The sequence below is a fragment of the Ammospiza caudacuta genome, chromosome 2 (genome assembly GCF_027887145.1).
Source record: "Ammospiza caudacuta isolate bAmmCau1 chromosome 2, bAmmCau1.pri, whole genome shotgun sequence".
NCBI lineage: Eukaryota > Metazoa > Chordata > Aves > Passeriformes > Passerellidae > Ammospiza > Ammospiza caudacuta.
The window spans coordinates 89,496,776-89,514,451 of NC_080594.1; the positions used below are offsets into that span (position 1 = coordinate 89,496,776).

A 17,676-nucleotide genomic window follows, 5' to 3' on the forward strand; every position below is an offset into this window, starting at 1 on the left:
TAACTGAGCCAGCTCATACACCAAAAGCAATTTAACCTCTGAAGCACTGAGCTACAGGTGCAATCATTTAATACCCACAATATAGACATAACTTCAGTCTAACAAAGAACAAATGGTAGAGGGACTGGAATAAATGCTCTGCTTACAAGCAGGTATTAAGGTTTGGTGTTACTGCATCCTCACTGCTACTACAACTGTTAGGGAAATTAAGGTGGGATATGCTGGAACAGGCTTTATTCATTTCTTGCTACTGCTGTGAAAACACACACTGAGAAAGTGTCAAGAACAGTTTCTAAAGGAGGTAAAAAAATTTCATCATATAGGACACAGGAAAGCTAACTTGGCTAACACCCAGAAATGCAGAAATCTGTTCCTTGTGTTGGGAATAGCTAAAAGCCCTCACAAATGTTTAATTCCTTACACTTTTTCAGAGCTACATCTTTACATCTTTACATTCTTCCTTATTGCTAGACAGTGAATTTCTTTCTCTCTGTTTTACTTCACTTCTGGAGACAAAAGATTATCCAAGTTTGACATCATCTCCCTGGGATGCCTTTTGTCTACTGTTGTCCTCTTCTTTTTCTTTTTCCCCCTCTTTTCTTTCACTATACTTTTTCTTGCTTCTCTTCCTTCATCTTCCACAGCTGAGTGAGGGCAGGGCTTTTTAGTCTTAGCATCCAGGCTGGAAAACCAGAAAAGGAAATCCACTAAGCTAAAAGCACATACCTCATAAAGCCTCTTTTTTTTTTTTTTTTTTTTACAAGACATATATTTCACCTTTTTCCACATCTCACAGTACTGACAAGAGAAGGACTTATCACACTCTTGACCATTTGACAGGGCTGTAAATGTCCTACAATTCAGCTTCCCTTTTACTTATAGAATAAGTAAAGGATAGCCTAAAACAGGGCTCTGGCCCTTAATCTTATCTGCCTCTTATGACTGCAGAAAGGATGTGGGGGAAAAGGGCCCTTTTGCTGTGTGGGTCCATATCACACAGTGTTGTACTTTGCATATGGAACTTGTTAGCTACATTTGCAGAGTGCTTATTCTGCCATAATTATTTCTTTCCACAGTGATGGCAGGAAAATGCCCCAAAGATGGTAATGTCTCATACTAAAATCATAAGAGCTATATTAGTACCTCTAAAGATTATTCAAATAAGCATAATCCCTAATACACACCACAAAAACATTAAAGGACAATCCCAAAGAACTCAGAGCTGGAGTTAGCCAAGCCACTGTATAACACCTATAGGCACTGAGGACTTCCTGTCAGCATGGAATCTGTGCCTTTAATTTTTTTCCCTTACTACTCCAGCACTTAGCAGAAGCAGTTAGTCTCTTTTTGAGGTTCTAATATAATACTGCAGTCAAACTTTTTGATTCCTTTCCAATTAAATTATATTTTTGTATTTTTCCTATCAACAATGTCAGCATTTTCTCATTAGATCTGTGCATATCCATGAGCAATATGCTGCAGTGTCCCCCTCTAAGTAGGACATAGGAGTTAGGGATTTATTTTAGAAATATAATAAATAATAAGTTTCATTGGAGAGCACACTTCCATGTCCTCGCAAAAGGTAGGAGTTCTAATGGAAACTCCATTTAGTGCAGTCATTTCAGTTTATTCTCCAAAGAATTCCTCCATTTGCCAATGCAAAATTCAATTTTCTCCTCATCTGTACATAAAAATGGCAAGTCAGCTTGATAACAAGTTCTCTTTGGAGAGTGAATGGTTGTACCAAAGCACTCATTCATGAAATAAAGCATGCAGAATGGACACTATTCTTATTGCTCATGCATTTAATCACATCTTTTCTTAATATGATACCTCAGAATAAAATCCAACTCAGTAGAAGGGAAAGACTTCTGCTGCTTTTGCTGGAACTCAGACCAGTTATATACCTCCCTCTTTTCAACTGGTTGTTTGCATTGAGAAGGAAACCATGGTCTTCAGGTTTGCTTCTTGGTGAGAAGAGGCTACTATCATATCAATTATATGGCCTGGAATGGCACTGATGTATTCCAAGATTTGGAATTTTGCTCAGCAAAGAGAGGGCAATAATTTGTTTGTGTGCTGTAGCTGCAAGCTGGTGGAAGGCTGAGTTTCAAAGTCTAATGGGATCAGTACTAGAAAATATGTGGGAATCAAAGGACTTGAATCTCAGATGCTTTTCACTCTGTCATTCTCAGTGAATCCATAGATCAAGCCCAAAACTGGTACCGTCACCCATAATTTTTAGATTAAATCTTTAGTGATGATAATCATATTAGAACATTTCAATTAAAATTAAGAACATCTGTGGGTGAGCAAGCACTGGAGCAGGTTTCCCAGGGAGAGTGTACAGTCTCCTCAGTGGAGATACTCAACCATTGGGATGCAATTCTGCGCCATGTGCTCTGGGATGACCCTGGTCGAGCAGGGAGGCTGGACCAGATAACCCACTATGGCCCCTTCCAACCTGACCCATCCCATGATTCTGTGATCTAAAATTGCCTTTAATGGTGGAATTTATTTCTCTCCACAACTACCAGAAAGGACGGTGCAGCGAGGTGGGGTTCAGTCTCTTCTCCCAGGTAACCACTGACAGCTGCACCAGGAGAAGGTTTAGGCAGGACATTAGGAAGAAGTTCTTCACAGAAAGAGTGATTGGGCATTGGAATGGCTGCTCAAGGAGAGCGTGGAGTCACCGTCCCTGGAGGTGTTTAAGAAAAGACTGGGTGTGACACTCAGGTCATGCTCTTGTTGACAAGGTGGTGTTGGGTGATAGGTTGGATTCAATCTCAAAGGTCTTTTCTAACCAAGCTAATTCTGTGATTCTGTGATTTTCCCTGTTCATGTTTCTTCTCGGAAATAAACTTCCCATGATGGAGATTATATTATTCTTTTGCAGCAGTGCTCATACTACATGTAAGAGGAAATCCTTCATTCTGTAGATGTCAAGGCAAATGGAAGACTCAAAACCAAATTATGTTTTCTCACATAAAATGTGAAACTGTGCAACTCCCCCTGGGAAGAAGCTATGGATGATGAACTTTTACATGCTTTCAAAAAAAGAAACTGCACAAATTCATGGAAGAAAATTCCATCAAGGCTGTTTAATACAGAGACTCCAATACTGCTTCAGAGAAATTTTAAATTCCAATAATTGTAGGTTGGGAATGTATTCTGGAGAAATATCCCTAGATGATTGTTCTGATCTTATTGTCCATCCTAACGTTGTATGAGGTTGTTAGTGCTCCAAAGGCTATCCCAATTTCAACTGGATTAAACTAGAACTTAATACAAGATGAAAATGTAATCCATAAACACTTGGAACACTTGCATTTTCAGTGCACACTTCATATATTGCTGCCCATTAATTCTGCAGAATTCAGTAGGGGCTCATACTCATCTTACACACTCTCTCTCCATCTCCAGATTTAAGCTCAGAAGATGAACAAGTGTCTTAGAAAAAAATTGCAATTTTATGTGCAGCTTTACGTTACAATAAGTATATTAAAAGTAAAATAAGGTCTAATACAAATAGAAACTCCAACTCACATTTCAGCAATGCCCTTAACAACTTTCTGGGACTAAGCTTCAAACCATCAGATCCCACCAATATTTCCAGAATGAAAGTAAGGTAGTAAATTCTCACATAAACTTAGCTGCATGTGTAGAGTAAGCCAGTTCACAATAGCTGTAGTTAGAGTACTATGTATGGAAACTGACAGCATAGCTGAACTCAAAGTGCAACATTTAGGATTCAAATTTTAAAAATTTGGTATTTTTCGGTTCAAACATACTCACATCTCATAATCCACTGTCTGCACTGTTCTTATGTACTGACAGGAATAAGCATACTTGGTTTGGCTGATTTTAATGAGCTCACTTCTTATACAGTGTTCCTGCAATAACACGAACAAGATTCATCTAATTAAAACTCAAATCTCAAAAGCAATGAAGATACGTATACATAAAAAATCAACTGTTTAAATGTAACTGTAATCAGCCTCTAATAAAGATAATTAATATAAAAGTTTCAAGTACAAAGTACATTTTATTTAATGCACACTGTGAAAAATGTAGTGAAATTATCATAATGGCTTACAAACAAAAAACAAACAAACATAATGGAATTAATGTCAGACTATAATGACTGTGTTAAAACTTCCTATGTTTCTTATTTTAGAAGCATGGAACTTGTGAAAGCCACCAAATGTATTAAAGAAGGAAGAACAGAGTATGATTTAAGAATAAATTATCTGACAGAATTTCTTCGTTCAGGTTTATTGCATGAGCCGTTCATTGCACTCTGAAATCTGATTTACTCTGGTTAGCTGGAGACTCAGACTGGGACAGAGAGCCCATTAGCTTGGAAAATTCTATCTGCCTCTTCAAAACCAGCCAGCCTGGTATCATCCCCTAGGTTTACTTACCTCTCTATTGTTGAACAGCAGCACTGTGTAGAATTTGTCACCTGTCTCCACCCTCTGTGGTGTTGCTATGACAATGGCAGGTACATAACATTCATTTTCTGCCCGTGTCCCGGTTCTGGCAAACACGTAATCTCCAACCTGTGCACAGCAAAGCATCAGTGCAAGAACCACTGCAAGAACCACTTGGGAGCTTTACAAGACATAACTACTAAGGTATTTTTACAGGAATCATCATTCTATCATGTTCCCAAGATTTAATATGAACCATTGAAAGTAAAGAAGAACTTGGTCCTTGCATGTTCTGATCATGCAATTTCCACTGAATCAGGGAGAGAACACAAAACAAAAATAAAGGACTGAGCTCTGCTAAATGTACCTGGGCTTAGCTAGCAAGCTGAACTGAATGAGGAAACTCTTACAAACTGTGCATTCCCTTGGATTCTAGGCAAATTTTAAGTCTTTCAACAAACCAACCTTGGGAATTTTAGATAATTCCATATGTAACTGATTTACCCAAAATTTTTTTTTAAATTAACACAGAAGTCACAGTTTTATATAAAATTCTGCAGGTCTCTAGAGTTGGATACAGAACTTACAGAGTTATCAGGAGCTACTATATCAGGATTTGTCTTTATCTCAAACTGAAAAAAAGGGTATGTCTCTAGTTTTATATATAGCACTGCAATTATAAACATGTTTCTTTTATTCAAAACAGCTGGATCCATCCTGTATCCTCTATGCAACCATCACCATTCTGGTATGTAAAATAAGAATCACAAAAAAACCTCAGCTGTGATTACAGATAGTCAGCTGATAAATTTTAAAGAAAATCCAAAATGAACAGGGATTATAATTTTTTATTACTGTTATTTGCCTTAGTATATGGTTATTTGCTGGATTTAAAACATGCTGTGAAAACCAAATGGTTAAAACCTGCTGTAAGTAAACTGCTCACACTAAGTAAAAAAGGGTCTTTTAATTTATAATGTATGTGCTATGAAATAATAACTGCACTAATAAATAGTTCACCTTTCTTCTATGGGTGGGGAAACATTCATGTTTTATAAAGAAAACAATATAGATTAATTTAGAACACATAATTTTAATAAACAAAGGAATAGAATTACAATGAAAACAAGCTTCAAACAAATGGAAAACTCCATGTTGAAAATGGTATGATATTACCATAATGAAAAACTCTTCTTTAAAATAAAGGTATCGAAGAGACTTTTAAAAAAATCTATAATTTATTACCTAAAAATAAAATTAATTTCATATTTTTAAATATAAAATCCATATGTGCAATCATGAAAAAAATACAGTTTTTCACCTGCAGATGTGGGCATGGCATAGCACCTCCCACAGGTATAGTGAACTTGACAAGGACATCACAGCTCTCCCCATTGCTGAAGTCAACAAGGGCACAGGAAGAACTGATATTCTTTATCACAGTTCCTAAAAAAAGCCCGAATAAAATATTCAAATTATTTTTCTTTCACCCCTTGTGGTAATTATTTTGTAAAAGAATCCTATAGGCTGTCACACATCACTGAGGTCAACCATGTCTATACTATGCATTCTTCATTTTCATTTAGCTACTGTGAGCTGTGCTAGGGCAATGGAGACATTTGAACCTATAAAAAACCCTGCTTTACTAACCAGTCTTAATAGTGCTATAAAAAGAAAACTAAGTCTTTTTCAAGCACAGGCCTGAAATTTGCAAGCTGATCAGGATAACATAATAAAACTGACAGTTAACATAATATAACCACTACCACAGTTAAAAATATGTAATTAAAAAAATCCCAACCAAACAAGTAAAGATAACACAAAGATAAATGCATACACACAGAGAATATTTTAATATTCTCTGTGTGAAATAACAGAACTGAGTTTTACCTATTAACCATGCTGGCTTAAAATTCAACAAAAAAGCAGCAGCATTTAGTGATCTTTTTTGGACACATGCAAAAGCTTGGCTCATGATTTCCTTCCATACTTTTCATAGACAAACATATCATTGCTCTCCAACTTTACAAAATTAATGTCTTCTTATAAATGTATATATATGTGCACATACAAAATATATATTCATTTTAAATTAATATGCACATGTAATAGTAAATGTCTTTAAGAAAGAAGAAGTTAATTATGACTATAACTTATGCTTTATCAGTGTAAAGGAGCATTAAACAATATTGAAAATGTGGACAAAAATGTATACCTGGATAATAAAATCCTGTGATGTCTGATCTCGCAATTACCTTTTGGCTTTTGTGAGTTACAAATATTTGATGTTTTTGTCTTGTCTTAGACTTCAGCTTCCCATTTTCTTCTTCAAATTTCTGTAATTTGAGACAGTTATTTCTCTACAACAGCTAATACAGTCAGCCTTAATCGATTATTTGAAATTATTTAAAAACTGAGGCAGTGTAATGCTACAAGATCTGTACAGAATTCACAGCAAACTGGAAATGCTTTAAACTTTAAGAGTAGTTCTAAGTACAGGAAGTACTTATATAAGTGTTTTCACTATAAATTCCTGTTCTTTATGGTCAGAACAACACCTATATTTTCATGTGTTCTGGCTACAATTTTTCTACAAAAAAGGTCACAAAGTTGCACAGTTCATATTAAAGGATGAGGTAAGGAAAAATCAGCTCTTTGTTCAGAATAAGAAAATTTGCTCTACATATTTTTGTACAGACAGGAGAGTTTTCACAGTAATCTGATTTGCATTAGAAGTACCTCACTGTATGGGATGAATCATTAAAAAATAAAATATGAAATCAAAAAATGTTCAAACAAATCTTCAAATGTCTGGGGAAAAACGTTTATTTACTATAAATTCAAAATTCAATTGGCATTTGCAACCATTTTAAAACATTCCAGTTTAGCAAAATATTGTACCACATCTTCCAGACCTGCTACTGTCCATTATTCTGCCCAACTAGTTGGAGCTCTTCATGCACTAATCATTTTTGCCATTCTACTCACAATGATTTCCTAAATATAAATCACAAGCAAGTGCAAAACTTGCTTATAATAAATCAGTTTCACCACTAAATGAAAATCGTGGCATTTATTTTCACCATTAAATTAATTAGTTTCACCATTAGTTTTTAAAATATTTATTAGTCTATCTCACGGACAATTTGCAGGCATCTATCTCTTACATGGTTTTTCTGAATCATAAAAATGTGCAACTTGAAATCTAGAGCTTTTCCACAGATCTACATATTGTTCCGAAAAATGACCATAACTCACAGACTTTTAATAAAACTCCTGCTTGCTAGGATGTGTATGACTTGCTTCTTTTTCTGATGAATTTTTTTTCTAAAAAAGTGTATTTGATTTGATACTTGATTTTCCCTATTAGTCAATAATGATGGAAAATATATTAATAACTTTGACTGAATTGTTTGTTCTCAGTTTCACTATAAGTATTAAAGTATCTTTTTTTCAAACTCCCTCTCAAAAATCACACACAACCCTAAGAAAAAAGTCCTAAAAATAAGCAAAACACAAAAAAGAGGCAAGGAGATATTTTAAATTAGAGATACATGGGATTTTTCTAGCTTTTTCTTTACCCCTACAGAATATTAATTATATGAACAGTCTGGGTTTTTAAACTCAGACTAAACCAGAGGCTCTTCACAGTGCTTAACTGACTGCTTGAAGTATAACTCAACAAAGGCTGATATGAGAGCAGACCTACAGTTCCACAGACACAAAAAATATTTGGGTAAAGCATTTACTGAATTCCTCAGACTCTAAAAGGACAGCTGCTGCTGAATATTTATTATCAACTAATTTGTATTGCTTGACTAATAACTTGGGCGACTTCCAGCACTCCACATTAATCCAAATATTAAAGACGACACAGGCATCCACAATGACGATTCTGAGTCATGCAGAATTCAGGTGGCTCAGAAACACTGTCTAAATTCAAATTCATCTTTCTTTTCTCTCACACAGCTTTTTGGTGTTTAGCAGACACTGTTGGAGTGGCCATTTCTGGCATTCATTATTTTTATTACAAAAGAGCCCTATCTGATTCTCAGAGATTTTTACCATGTTTCGCTTTGCTTCTGTTGAAGGCAATGCATTAATGGGTGAAGGAGACTTTGTTTACTTCTTCCATTAGGTGCTACATTTTTTAATTCCCTTTCAAAAAGAATAGTCTTTGCACTTTCCTACTATAAGTGAGAATAGACATAAAGAATACCCTCAGATCTCCATGTATCTTGGCTCAAACTTTGGGTTCTCATAATCCTGACACTTCCAGAGTGAAGCAATCACCACTCTCCTCTGGGTGCCAGTGGGAACAAGCCCATTCTGAATGGACCTAGCCCATTTTTATGAAAGGGCCAAAAAAGAAAGAGATGAAAACTATGGTGTTTTATTTAAAATTTAATAAAAAAATCATCAGGAAATTTAAAAGTCTGCTTTGTTGAGTAGTTTCAGGATAATCGTGATTTTTCTATGATGTCAGAATGACAGTTTTCATTCAGTGCCATATCTGCTATTTCCTAGTTGTATCATATTTCAGTTGGCAGTTTATTTCTCTAGATCCATTTTGTGGGCAGACATCACAGTTGCCCAAACCTTCAACAAAACTTTTTAAAGCCTTCCCATTTTTCTTCTTTTTTTCCCCATTGTTTTTCTGCTACATAAACAGAATTCTAATTACATCTGCATTTCTGCCTCTCACTCCTGAAGCCTTTCAGTTGCAGATTAGCAATTACTGAAGATGCTGCTCTGATTAGACTCCTAAAGCAGGTTGACTCAGGATAAGTGATTGCACAATGTTAATCACATCATGTCTGAGAGCACACACTGGTTGTTCCAAGCAACAGTAAAATTACACTCAACAAATGAAACATAAACATGTTTCTGCTGCTCTTGTATTGGGACATAATACAGCATAGGTAAATCAATAATCAAAATAACTTTAATAGCAATGTAATATTTTCAAACTAATGTGAAATGAATCAACATCATCTGTTTTAAGAAGACATTGAAATGTTTTTAAATGTGCAGTCTTTAAAAACTCAAAAACTACAGAAAACACACACATGTATATATACAAAACCACCAATTTCAACTGCAGTTTCAGAGTAGCTAGACTAATGTATTAATGCTAGACTAAAGTATTAATGAAATGGAGAGAGAAAATAAGCCTCTCTGCCTAGCCAAAAGTGGGTGTCCACTTCAGAATGAGCTCCAGATGCCATTGACTCAGTTCTCAATGCTGTGATATTGCCTACCAGTTCACATATACCCACATTTTAGAGACAGTTAAATTTTAGTGTACAAAAATGAAGCTGAATCCCACCTCTTCTGTCTATATTTTTTACAAGAAATGTACCATAGAAGATCACAGTGATCACACTCTAATATTAGAATACCTTTTAGTCCTGTTTATCAGATATTAACCCAACAACAAATCTTGTATCTAGACTGCCTTTAATATATCTGTTATTTCTCTTTCCTGCTATCATTACAGCAGAGATAAAGATGCTTTGCTGTGATTTACTTCTAAGAGGCTCAATTTCTGTGGCTGTCTCTGAAGCTTCAGAACTTTTACTTCCCCAATATTTAAACAAAGTAATTGAAAGTTTGCTCTCTTCTTAACAACCTTCTTTCCTCTATCCATTTTATTTAGCATCATGCTAAAATTCTACTTTATCACCTATGTTAATGAAAAAAAAATATTCCAGAGGTCCATAGTGAAGAGAAATGTCTAAGGGGAAAAATCCCTTCCCATGTATTACCTTTTTATTGTTGCTTATGTATGATACTAAGCTTTTCTCAATTTCCTTTTTGACGGCTTCCTGAAGATCAGAGGCTTGTTGTATATATGTTAATGCTGTCAATATCTCATCTTCTAACAATTTTACATCTTCATAGGAAACTGGCCATCCCAAATTTTCTAAAGCCTCCAGCAATGTTTCTTTATGCTGTATATATGGGACTGGCCCATCTGCTTCAAATCTTAAAAAAATATATATTTTAAAAGAAATTAATAATCACAAGTAGGAAAAGTTGTAAAAAAAAGTTTAAAAGCTCTACAGATAGAGTCACAAATTGTGAAGGCAGAATATAGAATCAGATTTGCCCAATTTATCTTCTGTATGCTGCAAGTTCTTGCATTTCATCCAGATACTGCTGTGTTTGGTGGAACAATCATGCCTGGTCCAACTACATCTTATAGAAACACAGCTACAGAGAAATTCAAGTGGCTGAGTCATAATTTATGAAAAATAAATCAAACATTTTAATATCTATGCACAATACTATAATGATTTATACGCCCCTCTAGCAATAGACTGTGCAATTGCTATGACATTTTTTTCATTACATGCATAATTGGCCATATGTTATCAATAATTAAACATTGTGGATGACACCCTGTCAAATTCTTATATTTTGCAGCTCACTGTCTATCAAGAGACAACTGTTTCCTTTTTTTTTCCATTACATTCTGTTTTGTTTAACAGTCTTCATTTCCTCTCTGCACCAGAATGAGGTTTTAGTTCTCCTTATAAATTATAAAACTATAGGTCTTTTACTCATTAGCTTATATTTTCTTAAAAGCATTCTAGTTTTCATTCCCATTTTTCTGAGAAGAACTATTTCAGGCACATTCAGTTTTCATTAATTGATCTTTGCCTTACTCTCTGGCACAAACAGATGCTAACTTCACTGATGTTTATACAGCAATTACTTTTCTAAATCAATAGAAAAAAATAGGCTAACATAGTGCAAACTTCCAGAGTGATATACAGCTCCAGCACATGCTTTTAAGGTGCTTATTACACCTTAACAAACCAGCCACTAGAGAGCTCTTTACAGGATGAGAGAAGATTTACTTTGATGTCAAAAGCAATGACACACTGCCCTCTCAAGGCCCTGCATTTAACACTGATAAAGGATAGAGAAGCAAAATTCAAATGGGATGCAAGTCCTTTCTTTTAAAAACAATCAGCACCACAAAAAGGAGGTCCAGAATTTAGTATTACTCCATATCATATATACATTTTAGAAAACAAGGTATAATTATGAAAATAGTTGAAAATTAAAACTGGTTGGTTATAGAAATAGTGATAACAATCATAACAATAGTGAAAAAAAATATTTATGACCTTCAGAGGCACATTAGAAAACCAAAAGTGATAGCTTACTTGTCTCTTTCCTCTTGAGAGAGTGCTCTCCAAATAACTAGGTTCAGGCGCCTATTAAAGAAAGGAAAGCAGTTTTTGAGGGAATGCAGTTCCTTGTGCAGCTGATCATCTCAAAACTAGCAAATAAACACAGTTTCTTAAGATATCTGCACTGATTTGTATTCCAAGCACACCATATCATCAAATTGTATCCTTATCATTCAGCTATGAAATTATCAACTGCAAAAGAAGATGGGAAAGCAGTATCTTCCATCAAATAACAGCATGACTGTTTCAGGGTCATAGAAGGTTTAATGGCAATCACTGCTGCTTCCTGCCAGGATTTTCTATGGATGGTTGTCTTCAGCACCAGCAAGTTAAATCAAATAACAAAACTGATTAAATGGCAGTTAAGATGCACAGTTCCTCCAATTAAACATTTTCAGAAAATGTAGTCTGAATGTAGTAATGCTAATTTCTAATTTTTTTCCCTGCTAAGATTGTCCCTCAGTTGTGCCATTCAAGTTTCTAATTCATTAAACTCTGGCTATGAAAAAAAACTACTGACAGGAAAACAGAAGTGATTATCCCAAAGCAATGCAGTTCTGAGATTTTTTAAAAGCATCACTAAACTTTCTGCTTTTGCTTTTTAAGACAGAAATTTTAAACTCTTACAAGATTATCTAGCTTAACATCCCAAACAAGCCATCACTCAGTTACTGTATTTCAGCTATAGAAATAAACCTTACTGATAATCCCAATTACTGTAATTCTAGAAAAAATTCCCAAATTTCCTTTGGGTACAAGAACAAATTCATTGCTAGGAAAAATTCAGATTGTAACCTGACTAACTACAAGTAGTCTTGCCAGATTTACTGGTGCATGTACAAAAAAAAAAAAAAAAAAAAAGCACATTAACAACAGATTCTGAATACTAAATTCTTGATGATTCATTTTATCTACCAGAAACTAAATCCCAGCATTTTAAGAATACTTAGTTCATTCCCAATATACAGTCTCAGCATGCTTCAATGCCTATTTCATCCTTCTAAATCTGCACACCCATAACAGTTGGTTATAAAAGCTTCTGGCTCTACAAAATCATACACATTATGAAGGTTTCAGTGTTTTTCTCCTTTAATACTGTATATTCTCTTTGTCAGACCACAAAAATTCTGCCCTTGCCACTTTTCTCCCTCTAAATCTGTTGCTAAACTCAATCTGCATCTGGGGAAAATACTGGCATGTTTGTTTCTGTGCTTGAAACCTGGATGCTCTGATGTATTGTTTCCTCTACATATATGAGAATAAATTTGTGACCAACCACTATTTACAAAGCTGAAGTGCAGCTTTTGGAAGTTCAGTTACTAGAAAAAGGACTGTGACATCTAGATTAAACAAAAAACTGACTGGCTTGCTGTTTTACAGGTAGAGAAAAAGCAAAGAGATTTTTTTTTTTTCATTTTTTGCCTATTACAAGGATCTTCAGGTAGATTTGTCTTCTATACCTCTTTTTCATGGAAGTAGGAACTCAATCCTACTATTGTAAATAGACTGATTTATTGATCTCTGTTGGTAAACAGAAGTAAACAGCAATCCTTATTATCAAAGTCTTAGGGAGACTGTGGCAATGCTATCAGAGTTTAACCAGAAAACTATTTTCTTTCCCTTAAAATCAAAGTCAGTAAATGTAAAACATTCAATGGTATGGCACAGCAATGAAAAACTTGATTTTTTTCAGAATTCACCATCACAGATAAACTGCTTGAACCTTCTATTTAAATGAGTGACAAATAAATTTCTATTAATTCTTCATCAGCCTGATAACAACAGTGTTGTCTCAGTGACAGAAAAAAGAAAACAAGAGACTTTTATTCACTGAATTCCATTAATACTAGACATATGAAGAGCATTTTCAAATCAAATTTCTTGACTTTATCACAAAAGATCCATCTAGGATAATAGGATTGAAAAAGAAAGTGATAACATGCTTTAGAAAGAACTGGTATGATCATATAGATAACAAGGAAAATAATCTCAAACCTTAAAGATCCCCTGTGGAATTAATCAAAAACCAAGGACTAAACATTGTCATCAAGGGGGTTTTGGTCATATAAAATAATTACATTTGTAAATGTTGTTAGAATACAGCCTAAAAATATTTATTAAAATAATTCAAGTCAAAGCTCTCATATGATTACTGAATTACACTTTATTCAACTGCATTATTTTTTAAAAATTGCACAAAGTTAGATCATAGAAACAAGTAGTTTGGAGATCTAAGGCCTTTTTCCTCTTTATTTCTGTTGTGTTTTTACTAACACTTAATTTAAAAGTACAATACATATATATACCTCTCAAAAAAAAATCACCAAATTTAAATTGTCAGTTTCTTAATGATGCCTCATTTATATTTTTGCATGCATAGCTGGGTGATAGAGAGCAGGCAGCAAAAAACAGGTCCTCAATTTAAGTATCAGCCTGTTTATATAGGAGCTTAGTTTTAAGTTACAAGTCTGGCTAGCATTGTATGTTTATGGCCAAATTCCTCCTGAGTTTCAGGTTTGCTCTGGTTTCGGGTTTGCTCCCAAAAAGTAAAAGAATTTTGCTTTTGTTTCTGAAAAAACATAATATGAGCAACATGTTGTTATTTATCTCCTTAACTATTACCTGTTTTTACATTCTGCTTTAATTTTTTAAAGAAGATAAAATTTCTCCTAAATGTTGATGGTGGATTAAAGTGTGTCAACACGCAGAATTATCAATATTGAGCAAAGCATGTGTGAGGAAATACTGAGTATCTGAGGAAAAAACTGAAATATGACTGCAACCATAATAAATTTCTGGTGAGTAGACTTGCCTCTCATAGGATATAATTGCTTGTTCCAGCTTCTTTTTATAGGCATCAAGATTCACTGCCCAAGGATTAATTAGTGCAATCTCCTTCTTGTCACTGCTAACATGGGCCAATGGTAACATCTATCATACAATAAAAGACACAGATATCATTTATCATACAAATTTATGAATGAGTGAGTGCCAAGGCTCAGAACAACCAGAAGGAGCACTGGAAGCTGCAGAAAGAAAAATCTAAGCACCAATAATGTCAGAATTAGGAAACAGTTTCCAGCCAGTTCTTCTAAAATTAATCTCATTATGAAGAAGTTACAAATTAAGATTCCTAACTACTAAGTAATTCTAACTAAATCAGTACTGTCAAACAACTCACTCTAATAATGTAAGTCAGAAGGAAACAAGTATGTCTAGTGTATGATCATCTTCCAGGTTTTACTGCCTTAAAACACTCTCATGCTTTCTAGCATCTAATTGTAGCATACAGGTGTGAGAGTAGATATTTAAATGTATTTAATGCTCTTTTTCTGGAGGACTTTCTTTTGCAAGGAATTAAAGTAGTAAAGCTGTAGAAAGGTATTTCTCACCATCACACTGATCACCAAAGAGCAAACGAGGTGGACATTGGTCACCAAAACTTGTCTTGACTATTTAGGAACCTAATCAGGTTCATCAGAATCAGGAACTTTAATGATTTTCAAATCTCTCAATACAACACCTACATAACTCAACTTCATTATAAAAAAAATTATTACCACTGCAAGTAGATCTGAAAGAGGCAGAGAAAAGGTTAGAAATGGATGACTAAAGGGGAGGAAAGATGCCTTCCAAACTCTCATCCAAAGTCCCACCATCTTTCAGCCCATTAAATTATTCAGTAGTTTGTAAACAAATAGCTGTTTTACATATCAATGTCTTGATGCTGAATATAAACAAAAAAAAATCTAAAGAAGAAACTGCAGAGGAAAGAGAGTGTTACTCTCCCCCTAACTGTCTTCAATGCATATGACTGAGTGGGAATCTTCCCCAGGTGCCTGTCTGAGATCAGGATATAGATGAGAAAAACATGGATGAGGTTCAATTTACATTAAACTAAAACCCCTGTTGGGGGAATAAGGCAAACAACCAGAAAATATAACAATAAAGAGAATTATTTAACTGAGAACATTTTTTCAGTAATGCTGTACTTGTGTTTGAATCATCTCAGCATAGCTGGATTTCAAATTGCAACAAAAATAATTTTTTAAGACCAGCAGTGTGGCTTTATATGACCCCCTCTTTCCAAGGACAGCATCTCTCCGATTAATAAATCTGTGTCACATCAGTGCCAGACCACATAAAAGCTCCTAATATAAAATTAATCTTTAAATCACTTAGAAGCTGAAGACAATGGGAACATGTCAGTGAAAGCATCTTGCTGGAGACAGATGAGGTAAATCTCTGGCCATAATTCTGAGCAGTGATGTTTGGCTACTTGTCATTTCCAGGTGAAGTTTGAAAGTTGACAGACAGGGAAGTGATGACACCTCTTCAAGTTCTCTAATGCCATGGTTGCTGTCTATGATGTTACTCAAACCAAGTTAACAGAAATTCAGCAGGGCCTCACCATGTAGGAGCTCACGTCTACATAGCCTTACAAATTCTGAGAGGAATTTAAAGTACAAACAGCATAATTTGCAACATGAATATTTTATACGATTTATAAAATATTTTGTATAGAATAGAAGGACCAGACAAGCATAAACACATTGTAACACTTTTGAAGACAAAAACCAGAATGGAATGTGCTCTTAGAAAATACTAAACTTGAAATGCTATGCATAATTTGAGAACAATGAAAACTGCTCACAAAGTCAAGTGAAATTTGACAGATTCAGCTGAAAGAAATCACACAGAAATTTTTTTATTGCCAAAATGTTTTTCCATTTTCTAAATTAAATACTTTAACTTTTACACTAAAGGAATTCACTTATTTAAAAATGGCTTTTATTTCAAACCTCAAATTTCAAAATCTTAAAGACAAAATCAAAGCACAATAACCAAATAAAAAATGTTCTTATTTTAGACCAAAGAAAGATGGTTTTGTTGGCAGAATCTAATTCTTTTGAGCAAAGCACTGAGTCAAAACTTCATGACTTGCAAACCTGCACTTAGATGCCACAGCCTGTAACATAAATTTACATGATTCTACAGGGAAGGTTTCCCCCAGAATTAACATAGTATAATTTAGACAAGCTCCCAAGCCACTATATTTTTTTCTGAATATGAACCTGGATGCGTAGTTTAATACATTAGCCTCTTTGAAATAACTCAGGTGAAACTGACAGATAGCACAGAACTGAAAACAACAGGTCAGCCTTTTGTTAATGAACAGTTGTCATGGAAACCTTTTTCTTGCTGCATCTCCAAGACAAGAAAACTGTTCATACTTATTCCATCACCACTGCCAGCAAAGGCCAAAAATAAAAATTATACTATCCCCTGAAAAGCAGACAAGGATGTCTGCATTCCACACCAAGAAATCCAGGATCTCAGAAGGAAGAATGCAAAATTATCTGTACATTTATTATCTTCAATGGAATCTTCTGAAGTACTGGAGTAATCAAGATCCTGAAAGTCTCCCATTCAAGCTCACTGTCTAGTCTCACCCTATTTTCTTGATATGCTGGCTTCAAGCTTGAGGTCAAGTGGGTTCTGTAGCTCAAAAATTCTACTGCTTTCACCTTGTGTGCAACCCTCAACCTTCTTTTTCTTTTCCATACTCAGCTTCAGATCCAGAAAAACTCATTCCTTTACAAATAGAAAAATAATTCTCCACTGCCTGAGAAACTGAGTGTCTTATTACAACTAATGGAGACTAGTAGGTATGAAGAAATTACAAAAATTATTATTTTGCTTTTACATCCCTGAATCTAAAGAAAGCCCATGGATCACTGTTTGGATTCTGTACAGCACCTGTCAATTCAAATAACACTGAACTTAATTCAATCCTGAACTAGACTACATGGAGCTCCTATGATTTGCTATTAAAAACTACTTGTACACAGCATTTGCTGAATCATAATTTAGGCTACTTTTAAAGACACTGTTTTACAGACTGCTTTATATTTTTGCAATGGTTGTCTCTAAAGGACTCCAAGGGCTTTTCACTGAGAAACATGGAAGAAAGAGGACCTTTCAGATACATTCAGAAGAAGATGGAAAAAGAAGTGACTGCTCACAAAGGAGATGTA

The 17,676-nt window shown here is 34.7% G+C and overlaps 1 protein-coding gene across 1 annotated transcript in view; it reads right to left on the reverse strand.

The window, feature by feature from the left end:
- Positions 1-495: 495 nt before the first annotated feature.
- Positions 496-17,676, reverse strand: part of VWA3B (von Willebrand factor A domain containing 3B) — a 56,329-nt gene continuing 39,148 nt past the window's right edge. The window contains exons 20-27 of the mRNA XM_058800349.1: positions 14,451-14,569; positions 11,612-11,662; positions 10,202-10,421; positions 6,649-6,769; positions 5,755-5,879; positions 4,425-4,562; positions 3,796-3,893; positions 496-682 (exon numbers count right to left, since the gene is read on the reverse strand). Coding sequence (XP_058656332.1) covers positions 496-682; positions 3,796-3,893; positions 4,425-4,562; positions 5,755-5,879; positions 6,649-6,769; positions 10,202-10,421; positions 11,612-11,662; positions 14,451-14,569 — 1,059 coding nt within the window. The remainder of the gene's footprint in view (positions 683-3,795; positions 3,894-4,424; positions 4,563-5,754; positions 5,880-6,648; positions 6,770-10,201; positions 10,422-11,611; positions 11,663-14,450; positions 14,570-17,676) is intronic.